The sequence below is a fragment of the Pavona decussata genome, unplaced genomic scaffold (genome assembly GCF_977016875.1).
Source record: "Pavona decussata unplaced genomic scaffold, jaPavDecu1.1 SCAFFOLD_15, whole genome shotgun sequence".
Lineage (NCBI taxonomy): Eukaryota > Metazoa > Cnidaria > Anthozoa > Scleractinia > Agariciidae > Pavona > Pavona decussata.
Window position 1 is genome coordinate 209,821 of NW_028145438.1, and position 22,680 is coordinate 232,500.

The 22,680-nt window shown below is 39.3% G+C and overlaps 1 protein-coding gene and 2 long non-coding RNA genes across 7 annotated transcripts in view; 1 reads left to right on the plus strand and 2 right to left on the minus strand.

Moving 5' to 3' along the window:
- Window positions 1-22,680, minus strand: part of LOC146487521 (uncharacterized) — a 169,459-nt gene that overhangs the window by 116,103 nt on the left and 30,676 nt on the right. For 4 of the 5 annotated variants that reach the window (XR_014856832.1, XM_085084163.1, XM_085084162.1 and 1 more), the window contains exons 7-10: window positions 18,809-18,826; window positions 15,056-15,091; window positions 14,141-14,176; window positions 13,226-13,261 (exon numbers count right to left, since the gene is read on the minus strand). Coding sequence is in view for 4 of the 5 variants with exons in the window: in XM_085084163.1 (XP_084940289.1) it covers window positions 13,226-13,261; window positions 14,141-14,176; window positions 15,056-15,091; window positions 18,809-18,826 (126 nt within the window). In the remaining variant the exon portion in view is untranslated. Of the gene's footprint in view, window positions 1-8,771; window positions 8,806-13,225; window positions 13,262-14,140; window positions 14,177-15,053; window positions 15,092-18,808; window positions 18,827-22,680 lie in introns of all 5 variants that reach the window. The other variant, XM_085084171.1, reaches the window with a different exon arrangement.
- Window positions 8,813-9,871, plus strand: LOC146487524 (uncharacterized). The gene is made up of 2 exons (XR_014856895.1): window positions 8,813-9,374; window positions 9,738-9,871. It is a non-coding gene; the product is annotated as an uncharacterized LOC146487524 (long non-coding RNA).
- On the minus strand, window positions 11,235-13,201 carry LOC146487525 (uncharacterized). Its single transcript, XR_014856891.1, has 2 exons — window positions 11,978-13,201; window positions 11,235-11,466 (listed from the first exon to the last, which is right to left on the minus strand). It is a non-coding gene; the product is annotated as an uncharacterized LOC146487525 (long non-coding RNA).

Here is a 22,680-nt window from a genome sequence, read left to right on the forward strand (position 1 = left end):
CACGAAAAACGGTCACCCCACCGGAAGCTCAGATTTCACCTAGCGGAAACTCGAAATTTTACACTTTTCAGCTTCTCGCTACACAGACGTTTACATAGCTGTGAATCTTTCTTAAGTATAATTGAATACATTGATTCTTCCTTAGTCAAACCATGGCAATAACTTTTACTTCTACTCATTTGTGAGCGAACTGAGACCCGATTAAGAAGACACACTTTTCTCATTTACGCGAAGGTGTAAAATAATCCAAACTCAGCGGCGAAAAAAGCTGACCGGTAGTTCTTCAAATCCTCTGATATTATAACCAAAGACAGTTCAGTCAATGATTTTTAGGTGTACGTTTTTAAATCTTTAGGATCTAGTTGCACTTTTGCATGAACGCCGATCAAAATTCGATAAAATTCAAATTAAGCGCCTTTGAAATCTACAACTCTACATAACAAAGCACTATTGAATAAATCAACTCCTCGGCCAAAGCTTGTACATAAACATAAGGGTTTTACGTTTTTAGCGTTTTGAACCGTTTTAAAGTATTTATTGATGTTAAATATTGTCTACACAGGTAAAACAAACTATGAAACACCAACATTACCACGATCTGAAATTAAATCTCACAGGCTCGCTCTCTAATCTGTGTCACGCACGAGCGACTTAGCTACAATTAGTACAGTAAAAAAAAGATATTTACATCTGTTGATTTAATTAAAATAAGTCATTTTTTAAAATATCTTAGTCAACGATGTGCCAGGTTCCCCAGTTAACTTGCTGAAATAAAAAAATTCCTTAATAGTAATTCAAACTACTGTCTAGAACAATTAGAATCGATTTTATTTAGTATGAGAAGTTTTGTGCCGTCGATAACCAATCGGAAGTAACTGTTTCCGCGAAAAGCAAATATTGCACCGTTCTCTGAATAAACAAATCTACTTAACCGTATAACCAGAGTATGCTGTTGGTGAAGTTCATAGACATACATAACAACGATGTCTTGCTTGTTCTTGAGTATTGTCGGTGGGATTTGCGGCGCAGGCGAACGCACTTGCTACTCAACTTCCGTCACACTACTCACGCTCAGTGTAACCAGGATATAAAACATCGCACAGTCCTAAAACTCTCCGGACTTGAACAAGAATTGATTTTAGCAAGATTACGTGTTTTTAAAAGCCAACGAATTTATTGGAGATGACCACCCGTTCGTCTCATCGTGTCAGGGTTAGGCATAACCTGACATGATGTCGATAGGTTCCACTCCTGAGGCCAGGTTGCATTCCGCGTCAACATCACACCGAAGGTACGCCAAGGACGTCTTAATTCCACGCCAAGCCGCCAACTTGACATTTGACAACAATGTGACCAACGGAATTACTTACCAAGATGGGGGGCCGGCGATTTTGCGCGGGAGATTAGCGTGACAAAATCACGCTCTGGAGCCTGGTCACTTGGGTAAATCACGTCATGCAGGCTGAACTAATGCGTGGTTCAATTCTACCTGTTACCATCCCCCCCCCCGGGCACACCCCCGGGCATTTGTGTACTTGACGTCCTATTCCCCACCCCCGGGCACACAGAAAGAGACAATTCCCCACCCCCGGGACTCATGACATGGACTAAAAATAAACTGTTTCGTTTTGATGATTTATTTCTTTATTTAAACAAAATTAGGAATCTGAAAAATCCTAAACTTTTAGAACAATTAACTCCCTTCCGAAGTAAAGCGAATATTATAAAACTCGACACACACACTAATACACCAGGAGGGGGTTCCAACCAAACTGCCTCAAAAATTGAAATGTATCTCTACAAAACAACTCTTAAATTCCTAGAAACAATATGGAATAACGTCTTTTGTATTTTCAGTGCAAATAAATTGTTTTTCTACAAGAAGATCAAAGTGTTTAGCTCAGTATATTTACAACATTAAAACTGCGCCTGAAACAAGCTGAAGCGGGTGAATTCCATTAAAAACCATTATTAATTTTTCTTCGGGAGGAAATCCTTTCCTCTTTTATCTTTTGAACTTAATTACTTTTTGTTTTCTTTCATCAGGTCTACGTCAGCTCTCTGACTGCAAATTTACGAAATGTGAAAAACAAAAAACGTGGCCTTTTCCGCGTGGTTCCAGTAGCCGCCATTGTGCCACCCCATAAGTCCTTGCGCGAGTAGTTATTTCGATTTGCCCCGCCCCCCTACCCCCGGGCAAGACCGCTTGAGGAAATTCCCGACCCCCGGGCCAGACAGGCTGGGTTTTCCCGGGGGTGTGCCCGGGGGGGGGGATGGTAACAGGTAGAATTGAACCACGCATAAATCACTTTGGCACCGACATGTTTGGGGTCTGTTCGAATAAATTTATTTTCTAGCTACTTTGATGATTGTACTGCTAACGCCACAAGATATACGCCAGCTGTACGCCAACGACTTCGATCGTACGCCAGTACGCCGAGCGCTCTTCAAACCCACGCCGAAGATCTTCGGCGTATCCTACATGAAATGCAGCCTGGTCCTGGGGGAGCCCCACGGATTTCTTTTTTTCCGATTATGCCTGTGCTACTTACTCAATAATACACCATTCTCATTTATTCTCCAGGCTCAAAAATATTCCATCACATTTATTCCATTGCACGTACGCAGGATGTTTGTCCCATGAAGGAATCGGTTTTTTTTTTCGATTATTCCTGTACCACTTACTGAGTAATACATCATTCTCAAAAGTATAATTTGCACCATACCGGAAGTTGTTTCGGGTCACTCAGCAGGAGCTGTGGAAAGTAGCCGCACTGGAATAGGAATATATTTTTTCCAATCCATGAAGATATTTGATCTTTCAAAATAGCTCCTCCCTACGGGCTTAGGTAAATAACAACTGCAAAATGTACTACCAAGCAGGAACTGTCTCCAATGAGCGTGAGTTTGTATCCTCTTCATTCTGTTGTCCAATGCGGACTATAGAAAACACTGAGTTTTACGACTTGCATGTTTTATTGATTGCGCTTGTCAAACAACAGTACAGTCTGTCATTGATAGAGGAAATAAAGTTTAATTTTGACAATATTCGATGAAAAATACTAAGACGTTTCCAAAGAAGGCACCGAAGAATAAATAATGTGCACTGTCATTTTTACGACAGTTAAAAAGGAGGGAAGGGGGTGTGTGTGTGTGTGTGTGGGGGGGGGGGGGGGGGCTAGGATTTAAAAACCATACTATTCTCTCTCCCCAACCACCCACAAATAAAACAGTCTGCACAGTATACTAGTGGAAACGTCACATTGACAATTATATGTTTACGTCTAATAGCACAATTACTGTCCTTGCATCACTCCAATGTGGCCATTTCCCCACAAAACTATATTTAAGTAGATCTTTGATCAATCTTGTACGTCAAGCTTTGTTACTTTGAATTTGTCTTGGCTTCTTGCGGAGGCATTTCAAACTTTTTACCCCTACGACTTTAAATGGATTTACAACTGTAATAAGCGAGTTACACGCTGGTTGGCCGGTTTAATCGCGGGGGCAGCCTTGAGGTGGTCGCCATACCATTAGTGTATCTACCTCTTCACTGAACACACTTTTAAAAAAGATAACCTGATCAAATAAAACGATTTTTCGAAAGAAAATAAATAATGTTATATTTTATACAATTATGCGTAATTATAACGTAACGAGGTTACTGAAATATTTATTATGTGTCTGAGCTCAATCAAGCGCGCGGAAATGGAAACTAGTTAAAGTTTAGCGGGTCGCGCGTACGAACTGAGAGATAAAAAAACACATTGCGTACATGTGGGTAGTGCTGTGCACGCGCTGCGGACCTGTTTATGGACACTTTCTCACTCACTCACTCACTCACTCACTCACTCACTCACTCACTCACTCACTCACTCACTCACTCACTCACTCACTCACTCACTCACCCACTCACCCACTCACCCACTCACATACCTGGCGACAAAGTGGCTAGGGCATTATACAGTGTACACACTAATATAAGCGCAATCCATAAAAAAATGAGAGGCATGGAGTAAAGGTTGTTATAAAAATATTGGATTGGATAACTGAATGAAGAGATAAGTAATAAAATGACCCTCACCACCCCTACTTATTTCTCTCCGTCGTTTAAACAAATGATTCTTTCATATAATCTTAAGTTATCAGAATGAATAGACTAAAAATAATTCATTGGAGAGAGTTCCTGTTTGGTAGAACATCAAGTAGTTGGTTGCTTACCTGAGCCCACAGGGACGAGCTGTTTTGAAAGCTCAAATATCTTCATGGATTGGAATAAATTTATTCCTTTTTCCAGTGCGGGTGCCTTCCTCAGCTCCTTGCAGTGACCAGAAACAACTTCTGGGATGGTGCAAAGATTACCACACCTTCGCCAACCTATACATAACTTGGCACGATGAACCGGACAGATAGTCATATCCGATAAATTCGCCGGCTTCTGAAAACATCCACATCTCGCCAAAATTAATTCTACCTCCGTTTCAATTCCGGAAAATTTCAAAGACTTCTTGTGATTTTTTATATCCCTGTTACACAGCGTGAGTGGCGTGACGGAAGTTGAAGAACTTGGGCTTTCATCTGCGCCGCAAATCCCACCAACAATATTCAAGAGCGAACAAGACATCGTTGTTCTATGAACTTCCCCGACAATAATCTCTGGTTTTAGATGCAATGTTTCACAGGTAAAGATAACTCGATTTATTTATTTAGAGAACGATGCAATTTTCGTGAGAACAGGTACTTCTGATTGGCTATCGACGGCATAAAGCTTCTCATTTCAGTTTGAATTGATATTTTCTTTTATTTTTATTTCAGCAAGTTAACTGGGGAACCTGGCACATCGTTGACTAAGATATTTTAAAATAAGACTTATTTTAAATCAACAGATGTAAATATCTGTTTGTTACTGTACTAATTGTAGCTAAGTCGTTCGTGCGTGACACAGATTAGGGAGCGAGCCTGTGAGATTTAATTTCAGCTCGTGGTAATTTTGGTGTTTCATAGTTTGTTTTACCTGTGTAGACAATATTTAACATCAATAAATACTTTAAAACGGTTCAAAACGCTAAAAACGTAAAACCCTTATGTTTATGTACAAACTTTGGCCGAGGAGTTAATTTATTCAATAGTGCTTTGTTATGTAGAGTTGTAGATTTCAAAGGCGCTTAATTTGAATTTTATCGAATTTTGATCGGCGTTCATGCAGAAGTGCTACTAGATCCTAAAGATTTAAAAACGTACACCTAAAAATCATTGACTGAGCTGTCTTTGGTTATAATATTAGAGGATTTGAAGAACTACCGGTCAGCTTTTTTCGCCGCTGAGTTTGGATTATTTTACACCTTCGCGTAAATGAGAAAAGTGTGTCTTCTTAATCGGGTCTCAGTTCACTCACAAATGAGTAGAGATAAAAGTTATTGCCATAGTTTGACTAAGGAAGAATCAATGTATTCAATTATACTTAAGAAAGATTCACAGCTATGTAAACGTCTGTGTAGCGAGAAGCTGAAAAGTGTAAAATTTCGAGTTTCCGCTAGGTGAAATCTGAGCTTCCGGTGGGGTGACCGTTTTTCGTGGTTTTCTGCCGTTAAATGGAATATTTCAAAAAACTAACCTCATATCCTTCAGTCACTTACCTAGGCCTTCAAACTGACAAAGTATGAGCGAAATCGATTTTTTGACCGTGGCCACCATTTCTTTGATTTTTACTGACAATGACTCTTAAAAGGAATAGTGATGACGTGTGGTACAGACATGAAGGGTACACGTACAAAAGTCAAGATTGAGAATAGCTGCCTGAATGCCGAAAAGAAATTTAAATGTCCGTTAGAACGCCACATTGTGTAATTGCGGCTCGTTATTAGGTAGGAACAACCTATTCGGAAAAAAAGAAACCAATCTTAACTACACATTCCTCCTCACCCGCAGAAAACGAAGTATCCTCCAATCTCTAAGCCAAGTTCAGGCGAAATCAGCCCCCAAACATCTATCACCCTTTTTGCGATAAGACTACCACCCTAATTCTTCTCATGAATTCATTCATTGATTAACATTACCTACGAATACCCTTAAAATGAACCGCAACCTTAAAAACTTCACGATAAATCACGCATGTTCTGTCGTGAATTGTAATACCGTGATGAATTGTAATACCTATCGTGAATTGTAATAACACTTGTCGTTAATTGTAATAACGTACCTATCGAGAATTGTAATAACCTGTTGTCGTAATTTGTAATAATCAGAGCTGTCGTGAATTGTAATACCACGTTGTAGTGATTTGTAATAAGTCTTAAGAACAAACAATTACAATGATGGTAAAATAAGGAAGACAGGCCAAACACGGCTCCTATTGGTCGAGATAGGAAGAATGTGACCTTCAAAGCTAATTTTCTCTTTGTTTTGTAGGGCCGACATTCTTGCTTTGAAATTGACTTCTGAGAGAGTTTTATCTATAAGGTTATCGGGGTAACATCTGTAGCGTAATCTCTGTTTGAATAGAGCAATGTTTTCTTCAAATGTTGTTTTTGAAGATTTTGTTCTGAGAAGTCTTCAAGGAAGTGTTTTTTACAACCGAGCGGTCAAGTATGGAAGTGACTCTCATACGTTGAGACAACACGCTTGCAGAGCATTTTAAAAAGAATGAGACTTCCTTGTCCGAATGTATTCATTCACCACTCAAGATCTCTTTCGTATTTTTAAAATACTTTGTCATGAAAGAGGGTATTTTTGTCGTATTTTAGAAAAGTCACGCGGTTGAAATACGGTCAGTGGACTCATTTTGCCCAACCAAGGGTGCCTGACAAATTGTACTGTTCGGGTGTTAAAACGTTGTGTTGCTTCAATTTCAAAGCGTAAACATATGTTACGAAAGTAAGCTGGACATTGTGTTTCAATTTTTTAAAAAATACACATGGATCAAAACAAAGGCTGGTTTTTTTGCGTCATTTTTGTTATTCTCTTTTGTAATTGTTTGTTCTTAAGACTTATTACAAATCACGACAACGTGGTATTACAATTCACGACAGCTCGGGTTATTACAAATTACGACGACAGGTTATTACAATTCACGACAGGTACGTTATTACAATTGCAATTAACGACAACTGTTATTACAATTCACGACAGGTATTACAATTCACGACAGAGCACACGCATGCTTTGCAGGCCCCTATTTCTGGAAAGACCCGTTTTAAAATGGTAGTCCCGTTGATCCGGCAAAAAAATAATTCAACCTTGAACTAATCGAAACAGAATTGTTTTTGACAAATAGTTCCCGTAATACCAAAAAGAAACCGACAAAAAAACACTGACGGGAAAATTGCCTGGCTGCAGCTGCAGTTTTCCTACTTTCTTTTATGAAAATTTAATTTTTCAGAAAGGAAGCTTCGAAACGTTTCACTATCATTTCGGAGCAGCATCAAAGAGCATAAAAGATTTAAATAGCCAAGAGAACACAGCAGTATTAGCAATGAGTGCACAAAATCTCTGGTCCACGGTACAGCGGATTTAATGTGGCGGACGATTGAGATTCCTAGTTCCCAGCGCTGCTCAGAGGACGTCACCATTTCTCTCCACGCTAATTTGCAGAGCCTTTGGAGGTGACGTCACTGTCATGTATATAAATATTTCAATTAACGTTTTCAAAATCCCTAAGGCCACAAGACCACAATGTGATGTGGGTAAGTGGCTCGGGCTGGGTTCATCCTTTCAGAAAAAAAAATCGCAGACGAAAATTTTAATAGCCTTTGAACCAATCCTATGCCACTGGCAACAAAGAAGTTACACCCAAATTGCAAAAGAATTACAGCTACCCATACTAACGCTTTAACGCGTTCTTAAAACCTGACAAAGTTAAACGAAAAAGCTCTTTAATGCAATGGATTTAAAGGAAAAAATTCTACAGACCTCTAGCATATCATTAATTATAAATGTTCAGGGCTGTCCTCGTGTGGTCCTGAGCGACACGCGTGTTCACAGGTTCTGGAACTGTATGTGAATGCGAAGCGTGGTGACTTTTGCGTCAACTTTATTCATCGATCGTGGGACCGCGGGCCACGATGCAAGAAGCATATGCCTTCAGGTCTCATATTGTCAAACCAGGATATAGTTGACTACTTTCATTTTGATGCAACACTCCAACTACAATCATGGACAGTGCTTGTCGAGTAAAATGCGAATTGTGCGGGTGGATTTCAATCTCCCTTGACGAAAACACCACCAGGAGGGTACCAAACCTTCACTCCCCCTCAGGTGGGACGACTACCCAACCCTTGGCCTGAGTTGTTGACGTATGAACAGTATAGAGGTGGAATTTGTAGGTTGTCAAAAATTGTAGGTTAGAATTTACACGCCTCCACACCATTTGAGTGTTTTAGTAAGACAGACAAACAAATTTTATTTTGACTTTGTTCAATAAACCATTAACCAAATGCTCCTTGCTCCTTGCCTGTCCGTGTTAACCCGCCATCGACTCCAAATTCTGGCTTTCAATTTGACAAGATTGACGCCAAAACATTTCCACAATGTAAATGATAGAAGGAAGGAGAAACGTGTGCATGTCAAAACCGTTATCTGTCAGCTTTTCATTTCATTACTTTTACCACGCTATGATATATCTTCGTGTTATATTTTTCGGCATCGGTGCGATATAAATTTCATTGTCTTAGTAAATGAAGCAGGCTTCTGGTATAATAGTTGCATTTGTTTCTCTAGAGTATTCACGAGTAAAACTAAAAGGAAAGAAATCCTTTATTAAACCATCCAGTTACCTGAAGATTCGTCGCTGTCGTCCGAATCACTATCACCAACTACAATCGTGGACAGTACTAGTTGAGTAAAATGCGAATTGTTCGGGTGGATTTCAATCTCCCTTAAAGTGCTACTACGATCAAAACTTCATGTCACGTATGAAACAAAAATACGTTCTTTACAGCTTATCCGATGTGGCTGTACCTGTCTTGGTCACTGAAATGAAGTTTGGGCCCCGTAAATTGAAAATATTGAGCCTTGAAAACTGGTGTTTTCGAGTCCGCCATTATGAATTTATGTTCCAGTGAGCCCGCGGTATGAAAGTGATTGGAGTTGCGGTATTTTTATTCAAACCTATTGTGTTTTTGTCGTGACGTAATACTCTCAACTCGCTGATCGAGCGAGTACTGTAGTCCTCCTTCTGGCGACGAATTTCAGAGCTGTTTTGACCACAGAAAGCTCTCCTGGATCGTCTTCGCATGATATAGGCAAAGGAAATTAAGAAGTCCTGACTCTGTAGAGCTAGTTCCGTCTGAAGAAGAGGCAGCCGAATAAGTTCAGCAGCTAGCGCTTTTGCTACAAGAAAAGGAAGAGCAGACTTTGCTGAGTCGTTCATCCCTCGGGTAAGATATTAGAGATAGAGATTGATATTTAGATGTGTTATTTGCTGTATTAACAAAACAGGCAAGCTTTAAAAGTGTAGTGCCTGAGAATCCTCAACAATTTCTCTTGACTACTAGCCAGTTCATTCCCCGGAGGGAGGCTACCGGAGACTCAGTTGAATTGAAATCGAAGTCAAGTTTAGGTTTTTAGCTTTGCTTTCACAGTTAAGTTTCGGTTCCGAGTAAGCTTACTGTTTTTGCACTTTTTTACCATGGAAAAAGAATATATATTGTAGTGAAAAGCTCTGTACAATGGCTTGAATTTAAGCTGATCGTTCCCTTGTAATTGATGGTAAGTTTCCTCTTGGTTCAATATTTTCTCAGGTGCAAATGTTCAAATTGCTCCCTTGAGCAACTTACCAAGCCTGGAGAGTGCTGGTGCTGCATGGACATCATTGTATCCAGATTTGAATAAGTACAGTAATCAATAAACAAATAAATTTGCAAGGCAACAACAATTTGCAATGATTTGTATTCTTCCCTTGCACCATCATGAACAATGTAATAGTATTAACAGTCTTTTCTGTGTACATATATTTTTTTTAAGGTGGCTCACATCAGGTTAAACACCACTGCACTGGATGCTTTAACGCACTGAAGAAATGACTAGGTTTATAAATAAAAATTTATTAAGGCATGCTTTCTGGTAACAAGCATCCATCTAGGCAAATGAGGGGAGGAAAAGTAGGAATTTTGCAAATATACATTGAGAACAATATTCTTGGGAGTTAAAGTTTGTGATTCAGGTATTAATTGAAATTTTTTTGCTTATTCTAATGAAGGGTCAAATCAACCTCACAACAAACATCCTTTGTCCTACATGTCTAAGGGCAAACCCCCAAGCAAGTGTTGATGAGTCTGATACACTGTTGCTGTGGTAACAGTTCTCGTTACTTTCACTTTTGGTGCGGTGAGAGATGGGCAAATGCATGCTACCAAAATGAAGTAAAGTTGAGACTGTTGTGAGCCACCTTTGATTTTTTTCTCAAGGTTGTTCTTCTTGATCAGTGTTTATTCTTAGAAAATGTAGATTCAATTTCATTTGTACAACAATAAATTTATTGGTGAAACAAGATTCTGGCACTCTTTTTCAAATGAACATAAAAATAAAATTATTAATGTACTGCAGACAATGAACCATAAACCTTATTCCAAAATGGCTACCATATTAATGTTGTTTATATTCAAATTAGTATTTATTTAAAACCACACCAAAAGAGAAAACATTTGAGTTCTGGTTGCTATACATGGCTCAGGAATGTCTGTGCTTCAGCTCCCTATTAGCAGGGAGCAGGGGGTGGGGAGGGGGGAGGTGGAGTGTCATGAAAGAATAAGCAGTGGAAACAGAGGGTCACATAAATTTATGCTCTTGCAATCATAATTTATAGTATGACAGGGAGAGCGAGTTATATACAAAAGACAAAATAAAATTTGTTAATTTAAGTCATTATTTAACAAAAGCAAGACAAGTATTAAGTATTAAAATATTAATGTAAAGGAAATGTGTAGCATAATGGAGTTATATGATGCCAATGGGCTCTATAGATGATTTGAATTATGTTGCGGCAAAATGGTTCCAGTAAGTAACTTACAGTTTGCCTCCATTCTTGTTTTCTTTTTCTGGTAATTGAGCTACATTGTATTACCTGTTCAGGGGGAGGGTCATGAAATTTCATTTGCATCGCTATGGAGGGTCACATCATTTTCATTGCTCAATTTAAAATCTCCACCTCACTCCCTCCCCCTCCTCCCCACTAATTTCTGACCATTCCCTAAAACAGAAGCCTATGTAATGGAAAGAGTTACAAAGAGGAGGCATGATGAATGAAAAGAAAACAGTTCTTTTATTGATTCTATTTGTCAACTGGTGGTTGATGACAAAAGATCAAGAAAAGCCCTTGAGAAAGGTCAGTGCTCTTCAACTGCTAGTTTAAGGAGGAGCACTGGCCTTTTCTTGGTTGTCCACATTTTTCACGTGTTGTGCTCTGCAAGGCTTGTTTTGGCCTGTATTTAATAGTAAGAGCTGGGTTTTGACGTTGTTGCAACTCAGTGTCTGAAAAATAAATCAAAATTTAAAATACATTACCAATTGAATCTAATTGATAAGAAACAACTGAATGTGAGGTTTTCTTAAAACCTTTCTTAAACCAAAAATTCAAACTATTTCTTCAAGAAAACCACTTAAAAGAAAGAAGGAACCCTTTTGTAAACGCCAAAGACCACCTTATCGAAAGCTGAGTGAAAATGGATAATCAAAGTGGTTTTCTTCGCGTTTGTTTGCACAGTTTTTGCCACAAGCTTTTGCACAAGCAAAGTAAACACAAGCTTACTCTTATCGCACTGAGATGTTTTGGAAATGCTTCGGAGGGAAAAGCTAGTTCCGGGAGCTAGTTGCACTTACATTATTTACTCGTTCAATCAAAGTTTAGTACTTTAGAAACGCAATATAAAATGTGTATAAAAATTTGTAACTGCTATTTGTATGGGTGCTGAACAAGGTATCGAGGAATCACCAAAGATAAAAAACAATATTCACACATTTCGCCCACTTTACATAAGCTTACCTTTTGCCGCTCCTTCCCCTTCGGAGATTTTTTTCAGGTTCACGATCTCCTGATCGCTTACCCTTTTCAAAAGATCAGGTTTAATTTGTGTTCACTGACTTTGGTGGAATGCCCAAGTGTCCCTCGAACTAAACCGAGAAAATAGCAAAACGTGCAAGACAACAAACTGGACCCACACATCTCTCGTTCTGTCGGCCGGACTCGCATGCAGCGCAATTCCTGCCGCTCGATTAGAGCAGTTGTTATACCACTGAACAACACAGCGACTTCCCACCATTGAAAGAACGAAACATTTTTCGAAAACGTGTTCGAAACCGTATGAGAAGTTAGCCTCGTAGGGCTTGCCTGGGCTTCGAGTTGAGAGTCTGACGTCACTTGTTTTTTCCCGGGTGACCCGGCCTCTGTTGTCATTGGACACCATCTGCCTTTGGTAACCAGGCCGCAGGAACATGGCGGTTCAATGGCGGATGAAAATTCGTGGAGTTTGAGCGCAAAAAAATCGCACTTTCCTTCATCTTATGAGGATATAACTTGGAGATCATGTACTTTAGGACATAAAATACCAATCAACCGCAAATAAAAGGTATTCGAAAATTTGATCGTAGCAGCACTTTAAGAAAACACCATTAGGAGGGTACCAAACCTTCACTCCCCTATCCCCTCACTCAATGTTGCTTTGAAGGTGGGAAGACTACCCAACGCTTTTTTTAAGCAGTGAAACAACACTAATGTGGCGAAGGGGGCCTAAGTCGTTGACGTATGACTAGTATAGTGGTGGAGTTTGTAGGTTGTCAGAAATTGTAACTTCGAATGTACGCGCCTCCACACCATTTGAGTGCTTTAGTATGACGGACAAAAAATTTTGAGTTCGTTCAATTTAAACCAGAGTCGAGAAAAGCCAACAACCAAATGCTCCTTGCCTGCCCGTTTTATCCCGCTATCGACTCCAAATTCTGGCTTTTAATTTGACATGACATAGATTCATGCAAAAACATTTTCTACAATGTAAATGATAGAAGGAAGAAGAAACGTGTGCATGTCAAGATCGTTATCTACCAGCTTTTCATTTAGGTTACTTTACCGCGTTTTTTATACCTTTGTGGTATATTTCTCGTCATAGGAGCTATATAAATTTCATTGTCTTAGTGACTGAAGCAGGCTTTTGGTATAATAGTTGCATTTGTTTCTCTAGAGTATTCACGAGTAAAACTAAAAGGAAAGAAATCCTTTATTAAACCATCCAGTTACCTGAAGATTCGTCGCTGTCGTCCGAATCACTATCACCTAAGTAAGCAAAAAAAAAGTAAGCTATTCATTTACATTAGTTTTACTATCTTTGACTGCGTCAACTTTATTCATCGATTGTGGGACCGCGGGCCACGATGCAAGAAGCATATGCCTTCAGGTCCCATATTGTTAAATCAGGCTTTAGTTGTCTACATTCATTTTGATGCAATACTCCAACTACAATCGTGGACAGTACTAGTTGAGTAAAATGCGAATTGTTCGGGTGGATTTCAATCTCCCTTAAAGAAAACACCATTAGGAGGGTACCAAACCTTCACTCCCCTATCCCCTCACTCAATGTTGCTTTGAAGGTGGGAAGACTACCCAACGCTTTTTTTAAGCAGTGAAACAACACTAATGTGGCGAAGGGGGCCTAAGTCGTTGACGTATGACTAGTATAGTGGTGGAGTTTGTAGGTTGTCAGAAATTGTAACTTCGAATGTACGCCCTCCACACCATTTGAGTGCTTTAGTATGACGGACAAAAAATTTTGAGTTCGTTCAATTTAAACCAGAGTCGAGAAAAGCCAACAACCAAATGCTCCTTGCCTGCCCGTTTTATCCCGCTATCGACTCCAAATTCTGGCTTTTAATTTGACATGACATAGATTCATGCAAAAACATTTTCTACAATGTAAATGATAGAAGGAAGAAGAAACGTGTGCATGTCAAGATCGTTATCTACCAGCTTTTCATTTAGGTTACTTTACGGCGTTTTTTATACCTTTGTGGTATATTTCTCGTCATAGGAGCTATATAAATTTCATTGTCTTAGTGACTGAAGCAGGCTTTTGGTATAATAGTTGCATTTGTTTCTCTAGAGTATTCACGAGTAAAACTAAAAGGAAAGAAATCCTTTATTAAACCATCCAGTTACCTGAAGATTCGTCGCTGTCGTCCGAATCACTATCACCTAAGTAAGCAAAAAAAAAGTAAGCTATTCATTTACATTAGTTTTACTATCTTTGACTGCGTCAACTTTATTCATCGATTGTGGGACCGCGGGCCACGATGCAAGAAGCATATGCCTTCAGGTCCCATATTGTTAAATCAGGCTTTAGTTGTCTACATTCATTTTGATGCAATACTCCAACTACAATCGTGGACAGTACTAGTTGAGTAAAATGCGAATTGTTCGGGTGGATTTCAATCTCCCTTAAAGAAAACACCATTAGGAGGGTACCAAACCTTCACTCCCCTATCCCCTCACTCAATGTTGCTTTGAAGGTGGGAAGACTACCCAACGCTTTTTTTAAGCAGTGAAACAACACTAATGTGGCGAAGGGGGCCTAAGTCGTTGACGTATGACTAGTATAGTGGTGGAGTTTGTAGGTTGTCAGAAATTGTAACTTCGAATGTACGCCCTCCACACCATTTGAGTGCTTTAGTATGACGGACAAAAAATTTTGAGTTCGTTCAATTTAAACCAGAGTCGAGAAAAGCCAACAACCAAATGCTCCTTGCCTACCCGTTTTATCCCGCTATCGACTCCAAATTCTGGCTTTTAATTTGACATGACATAGATTCATGCAAAAACATTTTCTACAATGTAAATGATAGAAGGAAGAAGAAACGTGTGTATGTCAAGATCGTTATCTACCAGCTTTTCATTTAGGTTACTTTACCGCGTTTTTTATACCTTTGTGGTATATTTCTCGTCATAGGAGCTATATAATTTCATTGTCTTAGTGACTGAAGCAGGCTTTTGGTATAATAGTTGCATTTGTTTTTCTAGGGTATTCACGAGTGAAACTAAAAGGAAGAGAGATCCTTTATTAAACCGTCGAGTTACCTGAAGATTCGTCGCTGTCGTCCGAATCCCTATCACCTAAGTAAGCAAAAAAAAAAGTTAGCTTTTCATTTACATTAGTTTTACTATCAGTGATATTTTATAGTTTCGTGGTTTATTTCTCGGCACAAGAACAACATAAATTCATGGCCTTTGTAACTGTAACTGTATTCCACGACAGGCTAATGACATTCATATGCATTAAATTACAATACCCTATGACGTGAACTACGTAACGCTTTCTTCTACAGATTAATGAAATTCCTCCACATACAGCTGTTTTAATTTAAGTTTTCGGATCAAAGACTCCAGCTTACGGGACAAGACCGCAGAAATATAAGTAGTTTGATTATAAATCAACCAAACTTAGTCCCCCACCGCCCACCCTCGGCCCAGTCGTCAAAGAAATTACTTTACTCGGGCAAAACTGGACTGTGTTCGGGTACGGAATTTTCCTTAAAATGCCATCCGTAATGGTATGCCAAGAGAAGAAAAACAACCCTGCGCTGTGTTTAAGATGATCGTAAAATCATATTACCAATAAAAAATAGCCTTTAGGAATTCGTAACTGTCGATGCAACGAACAAAAAAATGTTCTTCTCATGGAGTGATACTGAGCTTATAGCCTCTACAATTAATTACCCCCTGGCCAAGATTGCGGATAACTGACGAGAGGCATACTTGAAGGATCAAAACTATGGTAAGACCCCATAAAAATAAATCTCTGATAGACAGTAGACAGGGCCAAAATACTTAACTTTAGGAAAGAAATTTTGGGAAGGAAGCCACTCAACTGGCCATGGAACTTATTCAGACCTGACTATCTTGCAATATTATTGGGCGGGGGAAGTTTAATAAGAAATAAAATAAGACCCGAAAATAAGTCCAAAACTTAAAACAAATAATTGATCTTCCTACAAAGTACATATGCTATTACAGAACTGCCGACAAGTCAAGCACAAGACTCTTTTCTCAGGGGGCAAAAAACCGACAAGGTCTCGGGGGAGTACAGCCTCCATACAGAAGCTACTTCACAGAAATGAGAAAGGACTGTGAGAAAGTCTTCGTAGATAAGAGTAAAAGAAAAAGTTTAAGTGGGATACGTAACATTTGACACTAGGAGCTATTATGGAGTAATGGCCAAAACACGCGCTTGGAAGTCGTGAAGGCAAATCAACCTCATGTTTACATCAACCATTGCGATATGAAACATAGGAACGGGCAATTGGTCAAGACGTATTCGTACATGAGAAAAGCTCTATCTGGACATTTCCTATGAAGGAGTCATGATTACGTGGCCCCGACACCACTTTCTCTGTACAAGTGGCAAACAAGTTTCATTTGGGCAAATTAACTTTAGCCGACATGAAAAAATTTTGCTCATACGCCGATGCAAACAACTCCGCTTTCTAAACTTCGGGTACATGTGATAGGCTCATATTTTTAGTTGCCTTCAGTTTTTGCTGTTAAAAAAATTAAAGAAAAGCAGAGCGATCCTATATGTTCAAACTTTTTACTTTATATATTATGCATTTGTTTTAGTTTGGTAAAACAATATGGCGAAAAAGTGACGCTCCCTACTGATTCGTGTAAAACTAAATAATGCCCTAACCCCTTTTTGGTATGTCTGTTCCATCAGGTTCGAAGTAATGTAATGTCCCCATTATGAAGGGATAGTATGCCACGCGCATCGTTAGCATGTCACAGGAGACAATACGTTTCACTTGCACTATGATGTAGGGAAATACTAGAGCACGTAATGTGAGAACATCTTCAGAACGTTTTTCAGGCTCAAATCGCAAAAAAAAAAAAAAAAGCAAAAGGAAAGATCAGCCTCAGTACCAAAATTAGACGCCCTTATAGAAAAAGGAATACAGTAAAGCTTACAAGTTTACGTTTACTTTGCTGTAGACTTGAAGCCCCTTTAGGCAGCCAAGTCCTTTCCTTTCTCAACATCGTTTTCACAAAGTTAAGGTTTTTGGTCCTGTCAAGAGTCTGATATCTATTTCCCTCAGAATCATAGTTTGGATTCGAGTTCGAGTTCGAGTTTGAGTTGAACTTCGAGTTGGACTTCTTCGAGTTAAACTTTGAGTTAGACTTCTAGTTGGAATCGGAGTTGGAGAACTATATAAAAGGCAAAATACTTCGTTATTTTCGAGAGCGCGCTCTCGAACGACTCCCATGTGAAATCGGACCCCCCTCCCCCATCCTTCTTCGCCAAACGAAAGATGACATGTATACGATTATTTTTTCGCAAAATATACATACTAAACATGGTCTATAATAAAAAAAATGGTGTGCAACAAAAGAAAACAGTTTCCATCTGTTCAGAAGGTGGTAACGCGAAAGTGAAAGTAGGGTGACGATGCCGTTGTATGGTTATCTTGTGACACATTTATCGGGTCACATAACCAGTTCACAAATTTCCTGGACCGATACGGAGAGTCAAAAACGCACGGTAACGATGTTCTGATCTAAGGTCCTATTAGCTTTATGGAAAGGTAGGTTTAATCTACTTCATGAGACTTCAAGTTGAAACATTAATTTTGAAATGGAAGGAAGCGCTGAAACCTGACCCTTCTGTTTTCAGCGAGGAAACAATTAAAGAGATATCTTCATCACCGGAGAAAGATGACGCACGTGGGGTGCACGTGAAATGCAAATGTTGTCTTATACTAGTCATCTTTTCATCATCGATCTAAACAGTATTTTGCGAGATACTGAATAAACAAATAACGTTTTGTGATTGGATTTATCTGTCCGTAGCTTTATTTGCTTAGACGGACGAGTGGCTTAGTATTAAAGGGAGGGGTTCACATTTCAGCGCATGTGCATAAATAGCTATAAATATAAATGCTTTTTTCTCTTTCTTATCAACTTTATGACCTTAAAAGTTCCACTCACATGGACTTCAGTAATCACATTCTATAATTAGTCCAAGCAAATGACTGATGACCAAAATTCACAGAAAATGCTAGTGGATTATACTCATATTGTCGATATTGAATTTAGCGTTAACCCGTAGGATTTATTCCACGGTTGGTGTGTTTAGAGTTATTTGCATGCGAAATAACGCAATCATATGAAAAAAAAAAAATTACCACCCAGGTTATCTATTCCCTTTCGAGTGGTTCATAGACAACGGATTAAATTAAACAGGCTTGGGTCATAACGAGCAAAGGCGAAAACGTATTTTGATTCATGGACATGTGCAGAACAGTGAACCCCTCCCTTTAAACAAGGTCAGATTTTTAATTTCCCCAAAGATAAAGCCTGGCGGTTACTTGTATTAAGGCTACCGTGTACCTTCAGGGTTGGCTTCAGTTTAACAGATGCAGCGCCTCTCAGTTACATCACAGATACACAAACCCTATATCAAATTAAAGCTTATAGAACTGGGTATTCAAAAAATTCATTACTTTTTCAAGAAATTAAATTACCAGGTTTTCTATAAAGTCGAATTAATTATTCATGTGCTGATGACCCAATCAGCTTGCATTAATTGGGTCAGGTGCAAAGCCGAATTCTTATGATACAAAGGACAGTGTGTCTCTGCTACAGCCGGCTCTCTAAGACAAAATCGAGTAGAAACATTTTAAGTGTATGACAGCCTCCTTCTCAAGCTGTGGCCAGTAAAGGGTTTGTTCACTCTCTAAACAGCCTTGGATCTAATTTAATATCAGCTTCAAATAAACGCTTCACTTATTCTACTTAAAATGGAGCACCTATTAGTTTAATTTTAATAATACACATTACCTTCCATTCGCATCCATTCTGAAAAGAAGAAAGAAGAAAATCAACAAAACTCAAGCATCGCGTTTTTATCAGTTAATCAACAACAACAATAATTTATTCGGTATTCCCACATGAGTACATGGTATTACCTATAATAAAATAGGGCTAATATAGAATAACCTAATAACAAAAGGGTCTCTCACTAAATTAAATAATTTAAGTCTGTCTATAATCCATACATGAATGGATATAGGCAGCTGTAAGTCTGCATATAAAAGGATCAACATTGTTAAAAAGAAAAATAATTTGAGAATTATCGTCAAGATCATTGAAATGGGGATATTTTCTTATTATGCCTACGAAGAACTTTGAAGTAAATTATGGTAACGGTGACAATGGAGTATAAAATGCAATTCATGTTCAACTTCATTTACGGGCCGTGGTCTGAGAAAACCAGGCAGACGTCACGGATGGGGTAGGCCGATTTCCTTAATTTTTTTTTAGCTGTTTTCTACTTTTAGTCAGTGATGTTGAAAGACAATATTTTATGTCTGCTACAGCTGCCTCTCTAAGACAAAATCGAGTAGAAACATTTTAAGTGTATTGATAGTTTCCATCTTAGGTATTTATGGCGACATTTAATGTTTTGTAAGTGTGTAGCTAGAAAATGTTTGGCTCAATTTCTCTCCTGCACTCCTCATTACTTCAGAGTTTTTTCTTTGGTCGACAGCACCCTCACAATCAAGCTGTGGCCGGTATAAAAGGGATTTGTTTACCCTCTAAAAAGCCTTGAATCTAATTTAATTTCAGCTACAAATAAACACTTTACCTATTCTACTTAAAATGGAGCAGCTTTTAGTTTAATTTTAATAATACACATTATTTTTCATTTTCGGCATCCATTCTAAAAAGAAGAAAGAAGAAAATCAACAAACTCAAGCATCGCGTTTTTATCGAGTCGACAAATTACTCGCTAGGTTAGGAAATTCTTCTGAGTGCGACTCCGATTCCCATTTCTGTGGCTCCATTTAGGACATCTGTACACACCCGACTTAAACAACAAAATATTTGGCAGTTTGTAAAGCTATACGTACAGGCAAATTTACCAAGCAAACGGTACCGTTTATGTTTTTTTACATTGCGAGCACTCTTCCTTTTGCTCGAAAACCGCGGGAACGAACAAAAAAAAAACTGAGCAATTTCGAATTGAGTCGCCGGCGTGCGCGAGCTGCAAAGCCGCAAGTACCGCGGGCGCTGGAAGGCGAGCGAAAAGAGAGACTGTGCTGCTTTCATTCAGCGATTCTGAAGCCCGTCATTCTGGTGACGGATTTATTCCGTCTACTGGTCGGTGATGACGCACACTTGTCAGCAACCTTTATTAGTCTATGTCACTAATAGTAACATATTAAATAGCCCCAAATCCTGGAACGTGCATGCCGTACTTGCTCTTCTTAATAATAAGAGGAGGATGTTTTCCGACAGGTTTTGGTAAAATCCTAATTTACCAAACCTATTCTGTGGCAAAACGTGTGATCGACTCTGTTGCTCCAGCCGTGATTGTTGTCGTCTCGCTTTGAAGTATAGCCGAGGAGCAACTCAGAAACAGTGAGTTCGATCTCAGTTAAAGTCGGTACTGATAACAAAAACTCAAGAGATCTGGAAATTAAATTTAATCGTGTACCAAGAAGTGTCGAAACGCACGCCCGGCATAGACTGCAAGCAGTCCCTTTCTGGTCAGTCGAGAGGGTGCGCTAACAGCACAGTGCGACTGGAGCGAGGAGAAATAAACGAGAAGAAACTGGGGAGAGGCGGGAAGGAAAGGGACTGCGCTCTTAACTGTAACCAACGCGATCGAATTTCCCGTCGCACCAGCAACGGAAAATTCCGATTGGTCCATAAACAATAGCTGCTGTCAGACAAGTTTGATGTGTAATTAACTTCTTCACACGTTTGGATGTCAACATTTCAGATCACTAGGAAAATGGCTTCAGTCGTGAAAGAGAGTAGCAACGAAGTCTTCGTAAATTTAAGCAATCAACTCGGCGGCTTAGTTCTCAAAGAGGAACAGAAGCTAGCAGTAGAAGCGCTCGTTACGGGAAAAGATGTAATGGCCGTTCACCCCACTGGTTTCGGGAAATCCATTATATATCAAAGAATCAAAGCTTCGTAATAGCGAAAAACTTTGCCAACACGGCTTCGATCGTGGTTGTTGTTCCCCTTCGCAGTATTATGGCAGACCAGTTGCAGTCAAATTACTTTGGTTTAAAAGCAGTTGCCTTCGAGAAGATCCCAAAATTATTAAAAGACATTGGCGCGAAGTACAATGTAATTTTCGCATTCGTAAAACAAGCTTTGACGGCAGAATTCACCGCATGATGATATGATATTGACAACAGCTTTCCAGTTGTCTTGAGCCACGTCCTTAATTACACTTCAGGCGTCTGTATCGTCGATTTCTTTTAACTCTGGGTCCCGAAGAAAAATTCAAATGCACCACAAATTCTAGAGATTTTGGCTTTTCAAAGAAGCTCGGATGAAAGCCCAAGCTCGGCGATTCTTCCTCTTCGCTCCTAATGTCCTTGTCAGGTCATTGAATAACAATGCGGAGTTGTGATCTATTAACTGTCATTTTATTGGATTTTTAATGAGTTTAACGAATTGTGGGTGGAGTTACCCTGAACGCATCTGTTACAGCTAAGAGCGCAGTCCCTTTCTTTTCCTTTCCCCTTTTTTCCCGCCTCTCCCCAAGCCCCCCTCCGCTCGTTCCCTCCAGTTTTTTTCGCGTTCGGCTATTTCGCTCGACCTCTCGACTATCCAGAAAGGGACTGCTTTGCAGTGTACACCCGGCAGCATTGATTTCACTACTGAGAGGCGAGACAGTGGAATTCAGCGATAAGTAGGGAAAGACTGATGTTATTTTTGCTGCATTCTACATTTCGTAAGGTTCATTTAGGTACCAAAACTATATTGTAGGAATAATTTTTTTTCGCCAAGTCACATGTAGTCGTAAAGACGCATTCAACGTTTAAATATCCCTCGGAGCAAAAAAAAGGTTCTATTCACTGTATTGTACTTTTCCCAAACTCTATTTTAAGACCAAAATTATTTTTGCAGGAAACATGTTTAGCAAGATAGGAATTTTCAAAGAGTTCAATGAGGCATGCTCATCGCTGATGGTGCGAGGGCGTGAAATAAAAACATAAATCACCGGAGTATATGTCATATTTAAAAAATGGTCGCTGTCAAAAAGCTTCACAATCGCTATATGAAAGCAGAGTAGTCTCTCTTTCCGCTCGCCTTCCGGCGCCCGCGCACTCGCCCCAAGAATATCGTGTTCGCTCAGTTTTCTGCGTTCTTCCCTATGGATTTTCGAGCAAAAGAGATGCTGGTCGCAGTCGGATGTTTCGCCATCCTGTCCTCATGTGGAAACAGAATTCTTGTGATACAAAAAGCCGTGTGAGTCTGTTATTTTAATTTACATTTATCTTGTGTGGTGTGTAAAAAAAATGGCAAAAAATAAACTGAAACTGAAGCTACAGCTGGCTCACTATGTTTGCCTAACACATAATCGAGGAGGAACATTTTCGGTATATCGAAAAGGTTCTCGTTACGCATTTTTGACAATTAATGTGTAAGCGTTTGCCACAATTTGTTTTCTGTCCTCCTCCTTTCTTCAGTGATATTCCGTTGGTGATCACACAGCCAGCCCAAGCTTGCGTCACTAGAGAGCGTGTAATAGTTAATTACTAGCGGAACGATGACCTTTGAGTGCAAGCGGTATTGGGTTACAGGCAGCCGTTGAGAATTTAAACGCGTTATAAGACTTTGAATGGGATATCGACAATATTTTATTTCCTATACAAAGTCTTATAACGCGTTTAAATTCTCAACGG